This window comes from Aspergillus pseudonomiae, assembly GCF_009193645.1.
Source record: "Aspergillus pseudonomiae strain CBS 119388 unplaced genomic scaffold BDV37scaffold_1, whole genome shotgun sequence".
Taxonomy (NCBI): domain Eukaryota; kingdom Fungi; phylum Ascomycota; class Eurotiomycetes; order Eurotiales; family Aspergillaceae; genus Aspergillus; species Aspergillus pseudonomiae.
This window is the reverse complement of record NW_022475993.1, coordinates 225,950-243,774: the sequence shown is the minus strand read 5'-3', so window position 1 is coordinate 243,774 and position 17,825 is coordinate 225,950. Positions and strand designations below refer to the sequence as shown.

Here is a 17,825-nt window from a genome sequence, read left to right as displayed (position 1 = left end):
CAGGTAAGCTAGTTGATTAAAACGAGATAATGATAATAATCAATTTTCCGTCCTTTGGCATCAATTGCTTAGACTAGTGGCATCCCCACGATCAGTATCTGCCCCGTACAGAGTGATGCATCTCTAAAAATGAAGTAGGTTGGGTGAAGCAGACTCTCAAGCCATGCTCCCGAGCATGGACAAGCAAACATCTCGAGCCATGTCAATTTTCTCAACAGACTAGAGGGTTCAGAAAACCAGCGGGCGATCGATTTCGGAACAGCCATGGCCAAAATTTCACATACGAACCCCAAGATCGGACACACGATGAAATTATCCGGTCTTCCGCATGTATCACATCAGGCGGCCCTGGGAGATGTTTTGGGCTATACTCCCCTTTCAATATAGAGAACGGGCTCCGTAGGTCTATAGATACTTGGGCTATTTGTCCATCCGGACCAAAATTCTCGTTGAACATTCGGTGTCAAGGTCATGCCAGGGTGACTGGTGGGTTGCTCTTGTCATTTGGCGCAGAGAAAAGTCTTAATAGGACAGAGTTGACGCTATAGTTGAACTTACAGATTATAGCTTTACAATACCGAGGGTCGCGATGATTGAGGGGCAACTGGCCTCATACATGGACAGATCTAGCTAGCATTTGTAGAAGCTCAATCTGACAGTATAATAAGGCCTGGCTTTACTTCTAGTGGTTTATATGGCCTACATACTGAGCACAGGTCAGCTAATTATTCGTCTAGTAGCAATATTCTACAGTTAATATATTCTCTTAGTTTATCTAGACTCGTATGTACTCAGAGTTGGAGCTGTAGTAAGTTTTAATTCAAAAAGATGAAATCTCTCTTTTCTTACCCGGTTCAAGCTGTTCCGATGGTAAATCTATTCAGACCACCAGGTCACGCTGGCCTTTATTCTAACCACACTGGTGTTTCAGTCTGGATTACTGTACTGGGTAATCCTAACCGCTGACAACTGAGGCCTTGCATGGCGGCCTGAGGCCGTCTAAAGCACTATGACGACACAACCCCACCACTAGTCAAAAGTCACCTTTATCATTGCGACAATCAACATAAACTCGGCAATTCGCAGGGACGTTATCATTAGGTGTGTTTGGTACAGGTGTTACATATCCATTGAGCCTCAATTGCTGTGCCATGTTCCTAGTAATTTCACGTGGCTGCCAATTTACTGCGTAAGTCACGATTACCGGGACGTTCCTTGGGATCGTATTTTGAATCCCCACCTTCAGGGCAATTGCGGTTCTTACCCCCCAGTTAATTCCTGCCGCTAAAGCACTTTAACCTCCGGTATAGCCCGCCTAATCATATTTATACAGATTGCGATCCTCGTTCCCCTCATCCTTCTCCGCTCACCCTCGTCTGCGCCTTCATACCTTTCGTCCCTCGTCTCCCACAGTCTTTCCTGCAAACTTTCGTCTTAAATCCGCAATGGCCGATCTTATCGAATCCGCAAAGCGCGCAGCCGGTCAGGCTGCTGTGAAGAACCACTATCCTAAGGATGCCAAGTATGTGGGCATTGGCAGTGGTTCCACCATCGTCTACGTTGTTGAGGCCATCAAGGAGTCTGGTGTCGATACCTCTCAAACCAAATATGTGCCTACAGGCTATCTTTCCAAACAGCTCATCGTCTCCAATGGCTTGACAGCCGTTGAATTTGACTCTCTTCCCGAAGGAACCGTGCTGGACATTGCCTTTGATGGAGCGGATGAGGTCGATGACGACCTCAACCTGATCAAGGGCGGCGGCGCCTGTTTGTTCCAGGAGAAGATTGTCGCCCTCCAGGCCAAGGAATTTGTCTGCGTTGCTGGTCAGTGGACCTGATATTGAATAAAAATCCTCCTATCAAGACTAACCACAAGCAGACTCCCGCAAACTTCAGTCTCGTCTCCTTTCGAACTGGAAATACATCCCCATCGAGGTGGCCCCCATCGCTGCCAGCCGTGTCCTTAGAGAACTCAAGGAACTTGGTAGCATCTCGCCTGCTCTTCGTTTGAACCCTACTGCTCCGGAAGGCGCACCCAAGCCCACCCCTCTGAAGACCGACCAGGCCTTCAACCTCATTGACGCTCCCTTCAAGACCCTTCTTACCAAGGCAGATATTGCAGCCGGGCAAGATGGCAGCGGAAAGGATGGAGTTTGGGAGGTCGAAGCCCTTTCTCGGGCCATCAAGCAGATTCCCGGTGTCTTGGATGTTGGTATCTTCTCCGGTGAAACTGGCCCTCAGGCGCAGGCTCGTGGGGGTACTGGAGGTCAGAAGCCTATCGCCGCGTACTTCGGCATGCCTGACGGCTCCGTGTCCGTTAGGAAGGCTTCTGCTTAACCACTTATTTCCCGAGACGATCTAGACATGTATACATAACAGTGGAACTAAAAATGATACCATTTGATGCTAGCGTAATCAGATTCCTTACACTGTCTACCTAGACAAGGGTTCAAATTCCATTTCCAGTCGTGATAATTAGATGTTCATAGTAAAGCTACGTAGTTCTATTTCGCACCCTTGCCCTTGGCCTCTGTCTCACCAAGTTCGCGCACATAAATCTTGACCGCCCCCTCAACAACGTCATCTTTCCCATCTTCAAATCCTGGGCTGACAGCAATGGCCAGGTACTTCCCATTACCACTGAAATCCACGGCAGCAACACTAGACTGGTACTTCTGATACTGCCTGATTCTCCTCTTCGCAATACCATCCCAGAGAGCAACCACACCATCACCACCTCCGGACGCAAATGTTCCATGTACGGGGTGGAACGCAAGAGTGTTCACGGGGTATACCACATCGACATCATCAGCCGTTTGGCGATGGCACTTGAAAGCGTATTTCCGTGCTTGCGATTCAGCAGAGGGATCAAACCATTCAACAGCGACTCGACCCTCAATGCTCGAAGAAGCGTAACCCGCATCATCAGGCATACATGCCACGCATCGTGTCATAAACTTAAGACTGCTTTCTCTCCGCTGCCACGGCTCGACCTCGACCTTGTTCGGAACAGTACCATCCAACTGAGCCGTGAGGACAGATAGCGCCTTCAGATCATAGATATGCAACGCGCGCGAGGCCATCGCGACGACCAGCTTCGTAGCGGTGAGAGACATGGAGAAGGGCTTGGAAGGGAGAGGAATAATCGAAGGTATGGAGTCCGGGGCATCGATGCGATGTACGTGTAATGTGGAGTCCCAAGATGCCGATATCACCAGTTGGTGTTCTTTGCTGTAAACGACGCTTCGAACGCCAGCTTCATGGCTGCTAAGCACGGTCTGCGTTGATGTTGCTACGTCAATCCTGCAGATTGTTAGCACTGCATTACATTTTCCAATCTCTCGGTATCTTCACTGAGGAAGGAAAATATGGCTGGACTCACTTCCTAACGTCCCAATCCAAACCGGCCGTGTAGATCTCGTCCTCGGTTGCGCCGAAACACACATCAAGTACCGGAGCACGGTGCTCGAATTTCTGTAATAGTTTACCTTCTCCTACATTCCCATTTTCATCGCGCAGCTCGTAAAGGTACACATTTTTGTCCCAGGATGATACAACAACTCGTGTGGAATTAGGGTCGGGAGAGAACTTCAAGGCGGAGATGGCATCAGTCGGTGGAGACGCGACAATGAACTGGTCTACAAGTGCATTAGCCAGGTATGTAAGTTATGCCATAAGAAGATTATACTTACTCGACGCCATGATTGCGCAAGGTCACCGGGAAAAGCCAATTGAAGCAGCAACGGCAGATAGTTGTTGATCGGCCGGCGTCATCGCAGCTTTGGTCCTTCAGATCATTTTCTGCCGCATAACACCGCCCTATAATATTCTCCCCGCCATTATCAATGAATGCAATCGATAAAGTCTCTCAACGTATCTATAGCACGTACTTTTCCGACTATCTTGCATTTCCATCACGGGCGGATCATCATGCCGTTTGCGCAGCTAGTGATAGGGCCTCCCGGCGCGGGAAAGTCGACATATTGCAATGGCATGCATCAGTTCCTTGGGGCAATTGGGCGCAAATGTTCGATCGTGAATCTGGACCCCGCAAATGATAAAACGTCATACCCATGTGCGCTGGATGTTCGCGACCTGGTTACGCTCGAGGAAGTAATGAGTGAAGACAACCTGGGTCCTAATGGCGGTATATTGTATGCACTAGAAGAACTGGAGGAGAATTTTGACTGGTTGGAGGAGGGCATGAAGGAACTTGGAGGTAAGCGTTGGAATTGGTGTGGCACACTTGGTATGACATGCTGAATTGTGAGTCGTTGTTAGATGACTATGTTCTATTTGACTGTCCAGGTCAGGTCGAGATATTTACGCATCACTCTTCCTTACGAAATATTTTCTTCAAGCTCCAAAAGATGGGATATAGAGTATGTCTCTTCCATTCCGTTCTTGCTACACAATAACATACATGGGGCTAATCGCTACTTTAGTTAATTGTAATACACCTAATTGATTCCTACAACCTCACTCTACCTTCTATGTACATATCCGCCCTCATCCTCTCCCTCCGCGCCATGCTCCAGATGGACCTTCCCCACCTCAACGTCCTCACCAAGATCGACAATCTCTCGAACTACGCTCCGCTCCCTTTTAATCTAGACTATTACACGGAAGTCCAAGACCTTTCGTATCTGCTACCGCACCTGGAAGCGGAATCATCTCGACTTTCGCATGATAAGTTCGGGGCCCTCAATCAAGCCATTATAGACCTCGTTGAAGATTTCGGACTCGTTGCATTCGAAACGTTAGCTGTCGAAGACAAGAAGAGCATGATGAGTCTGTTGCATGTTATTGACCGTGCAAGCGGGTATGTGTTCGGACCTGCTGAAGGTGCAAACGACACCGTCTGGCAAGTTGCCGTCCGGGACGGCCTAGGAACGATGGATGTTCGAGATGTACAGGAACGCTGGTTAGATGCCAAAGATGAGCATGATGAACAGGAAAGGCAACAGTTGGAAGCAGAGGCCAAAGCACGAGACGAAGAGGCTGGTGCTACCAAACCCAGTGCTGGCTACGAGGACGACGATGAGTACGACGATCTTGGCAGGGGATTCATACCAGACAGCGGAGTGAAGGTTGTACGAAAGTCATGACATGAATTTTACCATCCTCTACTATACATGTATCATAGGGTATCTCTGATGAATGAAAAAGAAAACCTCGCCAACAACGGCGGACGCACCCAAAACAAAAGCAAACACCTTCATCCTATAGAAGACCATCAATCCTCTCCGTCACTCCCCATATCAACATCCTCCTCGTCATTCTCCATCACACCCTCAACAACACCAGAGCCCTCCTCATATTCCAACCCACCAACCAAGCCCCCAAGCACCCCAACCTCCTCCGCGCCTCTCAGCCGCACAATCTCCCTCCTTGCCCGCCGAATCGCCTCTTCCTCCGCCTTCCGCATCGTCCCAGAAATCCTAATGACCCGAAAAACACAAGGCCTCGTCAACGGAACATCCGACCGCCTCGACCGATTCGAGTCCCCATACTCCGGCACCCGAGACATATAAGTCAGCGCCGTCCAAACAAGCCGGAACGACGCGCGCGGACAGCGAATAATGGCCGTCGAAGTTGCAGGCGACAAGTATTTAACTGTCCCAATCGAACTCAGGATTAATCACCATCTCAACCCACCCCTCTACCAACATAGGGCGAACAAAATAGAAGGAGGGACTATACGTACCACTAACACCGCCAGCGGTAACACCACCCAGTCTCCCCACACCCCAATCACCAAATATCTCTGCGACTGCCTCCCTCACCATCTTCGCAAGCAAGCTCGGCGTCAGGGCGTCGGATGTGGGCGAGTGGATGCGCAATTGGGATTGTGCGTTTCGTGTTGCATTTTTCGGCGCCGTTGTCGAGGGCGGCCATGAGGTGGGATCTGGGTAGAGGATGTCGAGGAGCAGGTAGCGGTGTTTGACGCGGACCATTTTGGATTCTTTTTTGCGTTTTTTTCCGGGTTGTCTTTTCTACAGTTGGATGGACTTAGCTAGCGCGCTGAGGGTTTTTCGTTTGTGTGAGTTCTTATTTTTCGAGCGACGAATTGGTGTGTGGATTGAGTGATATTGAGCGATTTCGAGCGGTCGAGCGCCCCTTGTGACAAGTAGGTTTTGAGGATTCTCGGAGTTGGCGACGACGGTTTGAGTTGAACCGTAGATGTCCGGATATGTTTTATCGATTCAAGAATTGCAGAAGCTCTAAGGTAGTCCTGCCTATTGCGGTTAGTTCCATTACTTCCCAAAGTTTGATAAAGGGCAATGTGGGGTGCTAGAAGAACCGCTATCTCGGGCATTATGTTTCTCAATTGGACTGAAAGGCAATCGGTAAGTCACCTCATCTGGAATGGATTCTCTTCTTTTGATCTTGCAGTTCGTTGTCTTCGGTTATTTTCCCTCAAATTACCAGGCCGGCAACTTACATGCGCAAAGCGGGCAAAGCGCCGATACCTTTCAGCTAGACGGAGGGAACGAGTTATGTAGGATAGGGACAAACATTCCTCGAAGTTTTAAACGATATGGAAAATATGATTGAAATTATAACCCATTGGATTGTAAATCAGGCTGTCGTAATTCTAACTCTTCTAAACAGGTTCTGCCTTTTCTGCCCTTGCATAGAATTCATCAACCCTATCAGCTAGTCATGCCACATGTGCGCACTGCAGATTGTGAGGTGAAATAAAATGATATAAGAATCGAAACAATGCAACGCAAACCATCATAACTCCAACGTCAAGAACATGACGGGATTTTATGAGATTACCAGTATCCCACACTGGCCACTTCCACGAGTGTAAAGATATAGAGAAAATGAAAAGGTAAGAAATTAATAAGGATATATAAAAGATTAGAGGTTGACCTCGACACGGCCTTCGGATCCACCCTTCTGCAGGGCAGGGAGCAGGTAGGTGATATCGTCCCAAGGATGTCTGTAGAGGCCGGTACGCAGGCGCTTCTGGTCGAGGTAGTGGGCAATCAGACCGATACTGCGACCCAAGACGAAGAGACCGTTAAGGACACCCATCTTCATGTAGTCCTCGACCTCCTCGGGGGAGAAGGCACCGGAGTTGCGCATAAGGTCGACAAAGCAGACAGCAACGCAACCATCGACGTTCAGGATCAGGTTGTCCTTCTTGGAGGTGGTGACGGTCTCAACAGCGATGGCGTAGTCGAGCAGCTTGGTGCTGGGGAAGTGCTTCTTGGCGAACTCCTTGACCAGCTCGACACGAAGATCGGGGTTGTTACGGGACTTGACACGGTGACCGATACCAGGAACTGTGTGCGGTTAGTGATGTGTTTTCAATTGGGAACGTAGTGAATGCGGTAGCAGGGGGACATACTGAGCTTGTTCTCCTTCCTCATGGTGTCAACGAAGTCACGGGGGCTCAGACCCTTGTCGAAGGCCTTGGTGAACTCCTCAGCAGCACCGTCAAGGGCACCACCGAAACGAGAACCAATGGTCAGGAGACCAGAAACGAGAGCACTGATCAGATCCTTGCCGGCACGGGTGGTAATGATGGTGTTCATGGCACCGGACACGGCAGGACCGTGGTCAGCGGTAAGCATGAGAACCATCTCCAAGAACTTGCTAGCATAGGCGGGAAGGCGGCGGCGGAACCAAAGAAGAGACATGACACCACCAATACCAATGTCCTCCCTGAAGACATCGGAGATGGGCATACCAGCGTAGAGGAGCTCCTGGCCACGGTCGTCGGAGATAGTGGAGATGAATGCGGCGGGCTTACGGACGAGACCGAGCTCCTGGGCCCAGGAGTAGTCGATAGGGATCTTAGGGGGAACAGGCTCGGGCTGAGGCTGGATGTTGCCCTTGCTGACCTCCTGGTCGTAGACCTCCTTGAGCACCTTGGGCATGTCCTCAAAGGTCTCGGGGACGTGGATACCAGCCTCCCTCATGGCCTTGTTCTTAGCAACAGCGGTCTCCAGGTCGGAGTTGGCCGAAGCACCAGCGTGACCGAACTGGACCTCGGTCTTGAACATGCTGGCACAGGTACCAATGGCCCAGGCAACAATGGGCTTGGTGATAGTGCCGTTCTTGACGGCCTCGATGACACGGTACTCCTCAACACCACCGACTTCACCGAGCAACACAAGGATCTTGCACTCCGGCTCGTTCTGGTAACGCAACAAGTGGTCGATGAAAGTGGTACCAGGGTAACGATCACCACCAATGGCAACACCCTCGTAGACACCATCGGTATTTTGAGAAACAATGTTGTTCAATTCGTTGGACATACCACCGGACTTGGAGACGTAGCCAACAGAGCCCTTACGGTAGAGCTTGGAAGCCACAATGTTGTCCATCATACCACCAGTGTTACCAATCTTGAAAGCACCAGGCTTGATACCTCCGACGGTAGCGGGTCCAATGATAGTGATGCCCTTCTCCTTGGCAGTGACGAGGATCTCACGAGCGCGCTATTACCACTGTTAGTTGGGGTCTAGTTTGGCAGAGGTAAAGAACCTACTCTTTCTGGGACACCCTCAGCAATGATGGCAATGGACTTAATCTGGGGGCAGTTCATCAACTCCATGGTAGAGCTGTACACGGAACGGGAGGAGGCGAAGTTCACAACAGTGTCAACATCGGGGTGCTTGGCCATGGCCTTGGAAACGTCCTGGTAGACAGGGAGCAAAGTCTCGCTAGTACCCCAGTACATCTTGCTCACGAATTGACCACCGAAAGTGTAGATGATACCGGCGACTGAGGGTGTGCTACGCTTGCAGATGAAATCGAAGTCGAGCATGCCCTGCACGGCCTTGGGCTGCATACCACTACCATAACAGTCAATACCTAGCATTGACCCGCAGAGGACGAAAGTACTCACTATACGAAACATCTGGTCTTGTTGTGGAAGAGGGCATGGTTGAGAGGAGAAAGCACACGGCTGGGGGGTGCGAAGCGGGTGATGTTGTCGTTGGCAGAGCCGCCATTTGCGGTGTTGACAAGAGGAGCGGTAGAAGACATGATGGCTAATTACTCTGTTAATCCGGTTAACATTAGCAAGGTGTTCAAAATTCCAGGTCTGGCGGGAAGACTAGGTCAAGGGGATGGGAAATGGATGATATCAGTATCCGAGCTGATTTCGAAGCATACCTGTCAACAGAGCTCCAAACGTAAAACAATCAAAGGAAACAAGGAAGTATTATTAGGTGTATGTAGGTGAGTTAAATGTTATAGAGGAGAGTAAGTCGCAACAAGTAAAAGCGACCTGGGAGGGAAGGAGAAGATAGATGGGAGGGAAGGATAAGGACGATAACCAAGGAAGGAGGATGGAGAAATTGGAATTGGAGGGGGAATGAAGTGGATTAATCGATGAGTTAAGACGGAGTGGGAGAAGAAAAAAAAATAACAACAGAGGGGAACGATATCGGGTTAAGATTGGGGGTTGGTACGGAGTAAAGAATTATGGAGCTGCTAATAATAATTTTTGAGGTGAAGTACAGAAGCCCGGAGTCTGAAGTATGTACGGCGTATGGTTGGTATGTATCAGGCAGGTAATCGTATGGGTGGGCGGTATGGGGCAGTACTATACGGTCTTGAGAAAACGGCGGGGGGCGCAATGCGGGACCAGTTGGGAAAATAGTAGTCTGGCCTGAGGCTAAGTTCGGACTTCGGGACTGTCCTAATAATCACCTTCAGATGAGGAATCTTTATTGGAAAATCTAGTCTAGCTGATCGGGATTCGGGGAAGCCACAGATACCATCTTGAGGAGAAGCTACGGTGTTGGAATAAAAAGAGCTAGGGCTGACGTGACGGCGTACAGAGTATTGCTTACAGAGTGTGGAGGATGCGACCAGCCAGCCTACAGGGCATTAATTGGGGGAGGTTGATCATATTGCTCAACAAACTCAAGTCTTGTTTTTTTCTGCCTGGCGGTGATCTGAAGTACACCGTATAAACTGGACTGACTCCAGTGGTGACCCGAAGTACACGGTATTCATAATACTGACCCCGATAGTGATCTGAAGTACACCGTATATACAATACTGACTACGGTCAAAAAGGGTAATGGGCAGGATAATCGGGCCATCTTCAAACGAGTCTCGACTCCAGAAAGTTAAAGGTCAAGGCACTAATTCTGTACGGTGATCTGGTCGGCACTAAAGGTGGGGTCGATGAACGTCTGATATTTTTTTTTCTTGTTGGCACAGGGATGGTAGTGTACCTTCCCTAGTATACAAAGTACACGGTAAACCCGAGTACACCTCATGCATCGGCTGCATCTTACTACGTAAAGATGCCGGTTGAGAAAAACATCTGATTCGACTCGGCTCTCTGCTAATAACGATCGCACATGACGATGCTCACCGACTAAACATCATGCAACTCCGACAAAGATGCATTAGAACCGACTATTTCCTTTTACATCCAGGGTGCTAATAAAAGGTAGTATCTATGACTTCATGACAAAATATCTGTAACTACGTCAGGTAAGAGAAGGTGGTAGTACCTTACTCCGTGCAGTGTAGTATCTTGATAGTACCTAGACCACCTCAAGTATGGAGCTATATCCATGGTAATAGTCTAACCTTCTAGAAGATTGTCGAAAGGCGGTGAGGGGGCCTATTGGGTACCTGAGCAGTTAAGGCAATAAAATCATTCACTGACGGATTCTACCTTCCAGTAGGCCTAGTAGCGCCGAGTACTGTAATGTGTAGTAGGTAGATCTTCTCAATGAACACAGTTCCCTGTCCCTGAATATTATTCCGATTTAGACAGTGGTCCACGTGTACGCTGCATATCCTACGTATCAAACTCTCTAGTACTCCCGAGGGGTCACCAACAAAACCTACGCAAAACCCAACAAAACCGATAATGAGAAACCAAAATTACAGATAAAATCTACGATGAAATGCGACTTCCGGAGGGAACCGTCCGAACAGCGCCAGAAGTTGCCATTCATCAAGCCGTACAGTATTGAGGCTACAGCGTAGGGCAGATACTGCGTACTAAATACCCCTTCCCGAAGAACCCCAACGGAGTGGAAAGCGAAGCTCCCAACCGGTAGGAATTAAGGCCGCTTGACACGGTGGGTCCTGGTGTGATCCACATCCTCTGCTGATCCCCACCGTATCTCAACACCTCTCCCGAGCTCGGCCTTTTTTGGTGTGTTTTGGTATTCCCGTATTGTGCTGGTATGGTTGCTCCGGAGGGGCCAGAGTACAGTTTTACCAGCAAAAAAATTCCCCTCCCCCTCCAACTTGTCATCCAAAAGAGTAATAATAATTTCCAGCTGCTGAAATTATTATCATCGCCGAACCCGACGTACTCTTTTTTTCCTCCTTCTTTTTACTGCGCCCCCCGTTTGAAACTGTCCTATACCTCCAATACTCCTCTCTGGTAATTTTTGCCAAGCCAGAAACAACTTATTTTGTTTTCTTTCCTCACTTTTCCCTCTCTCACTCCAATCTATCCTCACATACTTCCCACACCTCTATACTCTTAATCTGGGGTTGACTTCCCTTTCTCTTAACACTTTTATTCCCCCCTATACTATCACTCTATAGCTCCTCACTCCCCTCTTGATCCTCTCCTCCATATCTCTTTCTAGTCCTCTACCCCTCCAATATGTCCGCCAAGTCGATTCTCGAGGCTGATGGCAAGGCCATCCTCAACTACCACCTCACTCGTGCCCCCGTCATCAAGCCGACTCCTCTTCCTCCTTCCTCCACCCACAACCCTCCCGCTCGTCTCGCCTCTCTCTACTTCCCTGAAGACCGTGCCGTCAAGGATGTCCTCGACCAGGCCGAAGTGACCTACCCGTGGTTGTTGGCCGCCGGTGCTAAGTTCGTTGCTAAGCCCGACCAATTGATCAAGAGACGTGGCAAGAGCGGTCTTCTTGCTCTGAACAAGACCTGGGCTGAGGCTAGAGAATGGATTGAGGCTCGCGCCACTAAGGACGTCCAGGTTGAGACCGTCACTGGCGTGCTCCGTCAGTTCCTGGTCGAGCCTTTCGTTCCTCACCCTCAGGAAACTGAGTACTACATCAACATCCACTCCGTGCGTGAGGTAAGAAGCATTGTAGATCCATAGGCAATGGCAGAGGATATCGACTAACATTTGGCAGGGTGACTGGATCCTCTTTACCCACGAAGGTGGTGTCGATGTTGGTGATGTTGACGCCAAGGCCGAGAAGCTTCTCATTCCTGTCCAACTGAAGAACTACCCCTCGAATGAGGAGATTGCTGCCACTCTCTTGAAGAAGGTGCCCAGCGGCGTTCACAATGTCCTCGTGGATTTCATTTCTCGTCTGTACGCCGTTTATGTCGATTGCCAGTTCACCTACCTCGAGATCAACCCTCTCGTGGTCATCCCCAACGCTGATGCCACCTCCGCTGAGGTCCACTTCCTGGACTTGGCTGCCAAGCTGGACCAGACTGCTGAGTTCGAGTGCGGTACCAAGTGGGCTATTGCCCGTAGCCCCGCCAACCTGGGTATTGCTGTTGCTCCTCAGGAGGGCAAGGTCAACATTGACGCTGGCCCGCCCATGGAGTTCCCAGCTCCTTTCGGCCGTGAGATGAGCAAGGAGGAGAAGTTCATCGCCGAGTTGGATGCCAAGACCGGTGCCTCTCTCAAGCTCACTGTCCTCAACCCCAAGGGCCGTGTCTGGACCCTGGTTGCTGGTGGTGGTGCCTCCGTCGTGTACGCGGATGCTATTGCCTCCGCTGGCTTCGTCAGTGAGCTCGCCAACTACGGTGAGTACTCCGGTGCTCCCACCGAGACTCAGACCTACAACTACGCTCACACCGTCCTCGACCTGATGCTGCGTGCTCCTATCCACCCCGACGGCAAGGTTCTCTTCATTGGTGGTGGTATTGCCAACTTCACCAACGTTGCTTCGACCTTCAAGGGTGTCATCCGTGCCCTGCGTGAGGTCGCCCCTGTCCTCAACGAGCACAAGGTCCAGATCTGGGTTCGTCGTGCTGGTCCTAACTACCAGGAGGGTCTCCGTAACATCAAGTCCGTTGGTGAGGAACTTGGTCTCGACATGCACGTCTACGGCCCTGAGATGCACGTCAGTGGTATCGTTCCTCTTGCTCTCCTAGGCAAGAAGTCTGATGTCAAGGAGTTCTCTGCTTAAAGAATTTCCCTTTTCCTTTTTCTTTGATTCTACTTAATTTAATCTTACGTGTGCATTTCGTTTCTGAACGCATGGCATGATATGGTTTCATTTTATTTATATTTTCACCTGTGGGCAAAGAGCGAGCAGTTGGACAAAACCTCGACCTGATTTTCGGGCCAAGGAGACGGGATATCCATTGTATGGAGTTGAAATTTAGACTTGGTCTTGCAGGGCATGAGATACATGATTCTGCGATGTTAGTCGTTAATAAGACACGATTACCAACGTTACGCTATTCGTTTCTACGTAAACTTAACAAATAATGCATAACTAGTAGTCCAAGTCCAAAACTCACATTAGAAGCCAAGGAAACAAGGGTCTACCAGAAAAGAAAAGACAAGGAATAATGCTGGGGGGGAAGTAAAGGAGCAAGAAAAGAAAAAGAAAAAGAAAAAGAAAAAGGAGTTATCCCAGAAAGCGCCAACCGCACATCATAATCCGGCCTAGTTATATATGAGAAGTAAAAAATCAATACCCAGAAATACCACATACATACAGTAACTCCAAAACAGGAGTCAAAATAAACTACATTCAAAAATACCACTAAGAGATAACCTCAATGCCAAACCCCAGATGATCCAGCGATCTCGATCCATGCAGAAACTAGAATAAACTCGTGGAATAAGGTCTGTGTGGTGGAATCGGGCTGTCCTGTTGTGAGTAACTTCCGCACGTCCGAGATGGGGACGTCCCGGATGGACGGAGGACCACTATCTTGGGAATGGTAATAGGGTATGGGCTTGAGACGGAGCCGACGGGACGGGCCTTTGCAGGTGGATGGAGCTTGCGTGTGGATTTGAGGGGCCATTGAGTTTGTGATCTTATCTCTGTCGATTTTTTCTTTTTTTTGGTGGTCTTTTCCTCATGGCTTTGGTTTGTGGTGGTGGTTGTTTTGATATTAGGGCTTTGGAGGTGGGACGTGCTGGTAAGCTGGCTGTGTGTATTGGGTAGGAGAGGGTACGCTTTGGGGTTTTGTACTAGGGTTACTGGGTTGAGCGATTTATATCTTCTACTACCTGTCTATGTTCAAGTTGGTTTATTCCAGTGACAGGGTAGCTCCCTAGAGATTGAATTGAGTGATATTGAAGTAGGTGGGTGCATAGACTCCATCGGACGAATGGAGGAGCTTCAATTTATAACGCCGGTTAGCACACTTCGGAACATCGCGCTTCTTATAGGTAAGATATTTATTTCCTGGTTTCTATATGAATAAATTTCTGAATACTTTGATTTAGCGTACTGGAATTTTCTGAAGACGGTCGACTCTCTGGTCAAATTTCAATGCTGAATACCGTGATAATATATTCAGGGTCTATATATACCGTTGGCCACGAACTATAGTTCGTACAGAAGAATTAAGATAACAGATTGCATCAATTGCAAAGAGATAAAAAGGAGGACTTGCATGGCTTGCATGTGCGTCATTATCTGGTCTGCGAATCTATATCATCGTGCTATCGAAGAAGGTTGTTGTTCCTGGGGGGCCGTTGACCGTTTGACCACGGGTTTGCAATTGTGTGTTTTCCCGATTCGTCGAAGAATGATCAGCAGCAAGAGACCCAGTTGCAATAGGCTCAGCCCGGAATCGCTCAAGCACGACGCTGTTTGGTGGTAAGTGTGGCATTCTTGTGGAAGGAAGTGACTGGCCTGTGAGGCGTGTTCGGTGCTGAGGAGTCACGGGCACCTCCTCTATGCGAATATTAGACAATCCATCAAAGCCACAATAACATACTCACGATGTCTTTGATTTCCTGGGAGACTTGGAGGTGGCATCGCTGAGGTATCCGTTCTTTTCCTTACCCCCTTTGAGCTCCCAGTGCCGCTACGTTGATATCGATGTAATTGCTCCACTCCCTCTTGGTTGACAGGGAAGATGTACTGTTGACGATGAGATGGTGTCTGCAGTGGTATCTGTGGACCCAGTGGTTTGTTCGATGCCGAAGCTGAAGCGTCATTCCGTGACGCTCCTAAAGAATTCAGCGCCTGGGAAACCGAGTCCGAAGCAGCGGTCTGCATATGGGACCTCATTGCCCGAGATTTCAACAAATTATAGAGATTCGTAATTTGGGAGAACTTCTTGCACTTTTCTCGGTATAAGTCAACAAGCTCCTGGTTCTTCTTCTGAAGTTGCTCATGGGTCGCCTGCATATCTGGTCCTTATTCAGATACAGTTCTGGTATACAAGTAGGACACCACGAACCTGATAGCCTTGCCTGTAGAGTCGAAATTTCCGTGTTGGCATTATGAATAACTTTATCCATCTGTGTATTTAAACCCGTATACTTGTCTGTGAGTGTCTTTGCCAGAAATTCCTGGTAGTAGCTGTTGCCCGTCAATACGCAATAGCTTCGAGCAACGATCAGGACTACGCACATTTCTTGGGCTGTTTGATAGGTCCAAAAGAGCAAGGCACGTCCAGCACATTCCATTATGGTGTTTGGATCCAACCCACTCAAAACGCTGGTTTTGTAATCCTCCGTTGGGCTCAAGGCGGTTATCACGACATCATCGGGGTTGATGAGGATTGCCTGACATGCTGGGCAATGACGTTCGCCAGTAGTGGAACTCGAAAGACCAAGGGCACCTGCACAAGTAGGACAGAAGATGTGTCTAATGAGTCCATGCTTAGCATCTACAGAGACAATAGGACAATTGATGTACAATCCATGACGGAGGGGTCCGACTTACGAACAAGTCGTAACAACCGCTTGTTCCTTCAACTGACATCGGCATTTAAGTGCATTGCATCGGAGATAGAAGTCCATCTTGAAACTGTGTAAATATGAGGCAGTCTTGAACGTTTGAAATCAAGGCGATGATATGCGAGTGTGGTGTCGAATGGTATGGAATGGTTAACCGGCAGTGGCCTTCCGCACACATGGCAAGGATCATAAAAAAGACATACGCAGGGAAACCTGGCGACTATACAAAACCAATTCTATACTCTCCCTCATGGTATCTAGTATTATTTGCTGGGTATCTTAACATACAGAATTCAAAGAACAACGCACCCTCTATAGCAATCTATTCATCTTTCCATCATGTGTTTAATCGTCCAATCAAAAGAAGAAGGTGTTTCCTGAAGCATCGCGTCGTGTTGTGCGCATCTTCTCTTCAAATTCAGGCCCTGGCTCGTATTCTCGCCATAGACTAGCAGGGTAAATATGCTTATTCCGCTCATACCACCGTCTATCAACGACCTTCGTAGATACAGGATCCTTATCAGCGCCCTCAAGTTGATCGGTATTCGATCTCGATAGAGGATCATCATTGGCAGGAGCTGTTTCAGGGGGCTTGTTGGAATAGTCGAACAGCAATCCTCCAGCACTTGAGAAGCTGGGTACTCGATTGGCAATAAAGTAGTATAGTTCGTAATGCTTGATGCCGATTAGCGCCTTGGTCGCGATATTATGGGGTTGAAAACAATCACTCACATGTGGAACGATTACATCCCCCTTGACTAGCATCAAATCATCGACACTGACCCTTGCCCATTCGCGCCGATTATCTTTCCGTCCCTTTGAAGCACCACTGTTACCGCCAACTCCCAGTTCAGCGCCCACCTTTCGGCATCGGTCCAAAAACAACCAAACTGGGTCGCCTTTTTTAACCTTGACCGTACCCGCAGGAATATTCGTTCCATCATAGAAAATGAATGGTATTAAGATTTCTGTGTTCTTGACGGCATCCTGCATCGCCAGGAATTCCTTGCGCAAGGCATCCCGCGCTTCAGCTTCTGCCTTCAGCGCAGCTTTTGTCATTGCTTTGGGTGGGGGTGGAGCGTTTGGATTCGGAGTAATCCGACGTGACGGCGGTAAAGAGCTGTCTACTGGCGTTCGTGAAGCGGAACGAGGTATACTGGCCGCGGAATCTTCTCCGGTATTATCATCCTCTTCCTCATCGTCTCCAAAAGAGAGTTTGCTCTTCGCAAGCGGCTTCTTCTTCTTCTTCTTTTTCGGCGGCCCATAGCTTCGAGTCGAGGCGCTAGTGCGTGGCGATTAGTCTGAAAACTGTCGATTTCAAAAGTGCGCTTCGACTTACCTGTCGGTCACATCGCCACCTGATGGAGTTGCGCTTCTCGAGTTACCAGAGGTGAACCTCCCTAGTGACTTATCATGCGCTTCTCGTTCTTTCTGCTCGAGAACCTCTGCGCGACGCTTGCGAAAATCAGAAAGATGGACTAAACCGACAGTCTGTGACTTAAGAAGTTCTTCTGCAGAGACTGTCTGGCTTGTGAAAGACCTAGGTGTCGAGCTATGGCTCGGCTGCTCTGATTGAGACATTATGCTGGATTGAATGCGCAACGCAGGATACCTGACGTAGGTCGAAATCGAAGATCTCACATGTAGTAATCAATTTACTATCGCACGTGACCGCGGAAATCGAGATCCAGTAATCAAATGGAGAGAGATAGTCACGTATTCAATTACATGATAAGTTTGGATTAAATTGACGCCGTTGCCGTATAATTAGGTTGATTACAATCTCTATTTGGTTTCCCTGGTGAAAAATTGCGCATATCACTCATTGCTTGCCCCTCTGCCGTGCCACTTTCTTAATATATATTGTGATGATGCATATCCAACACCTAGAACACTATAGTATAAGTTGTGCTTTGTATGCGTGAGGTGGCGATATCGCCCCATTTATCACGTA

General features: G+C 48.8%; 8 protein-coding genes across 8 annotated transcripts; 3 read left to right on the top strand and 5 right to left on the bottom strand.

Annotated features, from left to right (window-relative positions):
- The first annotated feature begins 1,073 nt into the window (after positions 1-1,073).
- BDV37DRAFT_235170 (ribose-5-phosphate isomerase RKI1) lies at positions 1,074-2,420 on the top strand. Its single transcript, XM_032080454.1, has 3 exons — positions 1,074-1,189; positions 1,334-1,824; positions 1,880-2,420. The coding sequence occupies exons 1-3, from the start codon at positions 1,152-1,154 to the stop codon at positions 2,335-2,337; spliced, it is 987 nt and encodes a 328-aa protein (XP_031947151.1). The 5' UTR covers positions 1,074-1,151; the 3' UTR covers positions 2,338-2,420.
- A 6-nt stretch (positions 2,421-2,426) lies between these two features.
- On the bottom strand, positions 2,427-3,956 carry BDV37DRAFT_235168 (WD40 repeat domain-containing protein). The gene is made up of 4 exons (XM_032080453.1): positions 3,891-3,956; positions 3,693-3,819; positions 3,383-3,638; positions 2,427-3,303 (listed from the first exon to the last, which is right to left on the bottom strand). The coding sequence occupies exons 2-4, from the start codon at positions 3,700-3,702 to the stop codon at positions 2,505-2,507; spliced, it is 1,065 nt and encodes a 354-aa protein (XP_031947150.1). The 5' UTR covers positions 3,703-3,819; positions 3,891-3,956; the 3' UTR covers positions 2,427-2,504.
- BDV37DRAFT_235166 (GTPase GPN2) lies at positions 3,815-5,343 on the top strand. Its single transcript, XM_032080452.1, has 3 exons — positions 3,815-4,219; positions 4,282-4,382; positions 4,446-5,343. Exons 1-3 carry the CDS (start codon positions 3,850-3,852, stop codon positions 5,106-5,108), a joined length of 1,134 nt encoding a protein of 377 aa, XP_031947149.1. The 5' UTR covers positions 3,815-3,849; the 3' UTR covers positions 5,109-5,343.
- Positions 5,344-5,972, bottom strand: BDV37DRAFT_235165 (Rpp14/Pop5 family protein). Its single transcript, XM_032080451.1, has one exon. The coding sequence runs from the start codon at positions 5,955-5,957 to the stop codon at positions 5,613-5,615; it is 345 nt and encodes a 114-aa protein (XP_031947148.1). The 5' UTR covers positions 5,958-5,972; the 3' UTR covers positions 5,344-5,612.
- Positions 5,973-6,547: 575 nt separating this feature from the next.
- Positions 6,548-9,332, bottom strand: BDV37DRAFT_794 (putative ATP citrate lyase, subunit 1). Its single transcript, XM_032091229.1, has 5 exons — positions 9,139-9,332; positions 8,870-9,014; positions 8,510-8,816; positions 7,364-8,459; positions 6,548-7,298 (listed from the first exon to the last, which is right to left on the bottom strand). Exons 2-5 carry the CDS (start codon positions 9,007-9,009, stop codon positions 6,871-6,873), a joined length of 1,971 nt encoding a protein of 656 aa, XP_031947147.1. The 5' UTR covers positions 9,010-9,014; positions 9,139-9,332; the 3' UTR covers positions 6,548-6,870.
- Positions 9,333-11,289: 1,957 nt separating this feature from the next.
- Positions 11,290-13,399, top strand: aclA (putative ATP citrate lyase subunit (Acl)). Its single transcript, XM_032080450.1, has 2 exons — positions 11,290-12,055; positions 12,114-13,399. Exons 1-2 carry the CDS (start codon positions 11,615-11,617, stop codon positions 13,125-13,127), a joined length of 1,455 nt encoding a protein of 484 aa, XP_031947146.1. The 5' UTR covers positions 11,290-11,614; the 3' UTR covers positions 13,128-13,399.
- A 1,359-nt stretch (positions 13,400-14,758) lies between these two features.
- Positions 14,759-15,934, bottom strand: BDV37DRAFT_277478 (uncharacterized protein; the record flags this gene model as incomplete). Its single annotated transcript, XM_032085780.1, has 5 exons — positions 14,759-14,858; positions 14,902-15,319; positions 15,370-15,491; positions 15,543-15,779; positions 15,858-15,934. 5 exons carry the CDS (start codon positions 15,932-15,934, stop codon positions 14,759-14,761), a joined length of 954 nt encoding a protein of 317 aa, XP_031947145.1.
- A 199-nt stretch (positions 15,935-16,133) lies between these two features.
- Positions 16,134-17,608, bottom strand: BDV37DRAFT_235157 (FAM50/XAP5 family protein). The gene is made up of 3 exons (XM_032080449.1): positions 17,211-17,608; positions 16,604-17,153; positions 16,134-16,546 (listed from the first exon to the last, which is right to left on the bottom strand). Exons 1-3 carry the CDS (start codon positions 17,450-17,452, stop codon positions 16,229-16,231), a joined length of 1,110 nt encoding a protein of 369 aa, XP_031947144.1. The 5' UTR covers positions 17,453-17,608; the 3' UTR covers positions 16,134-16,228.
- Between the last annotated feature and the right edge of the window lie 217 nt (positions 17,609-17,825).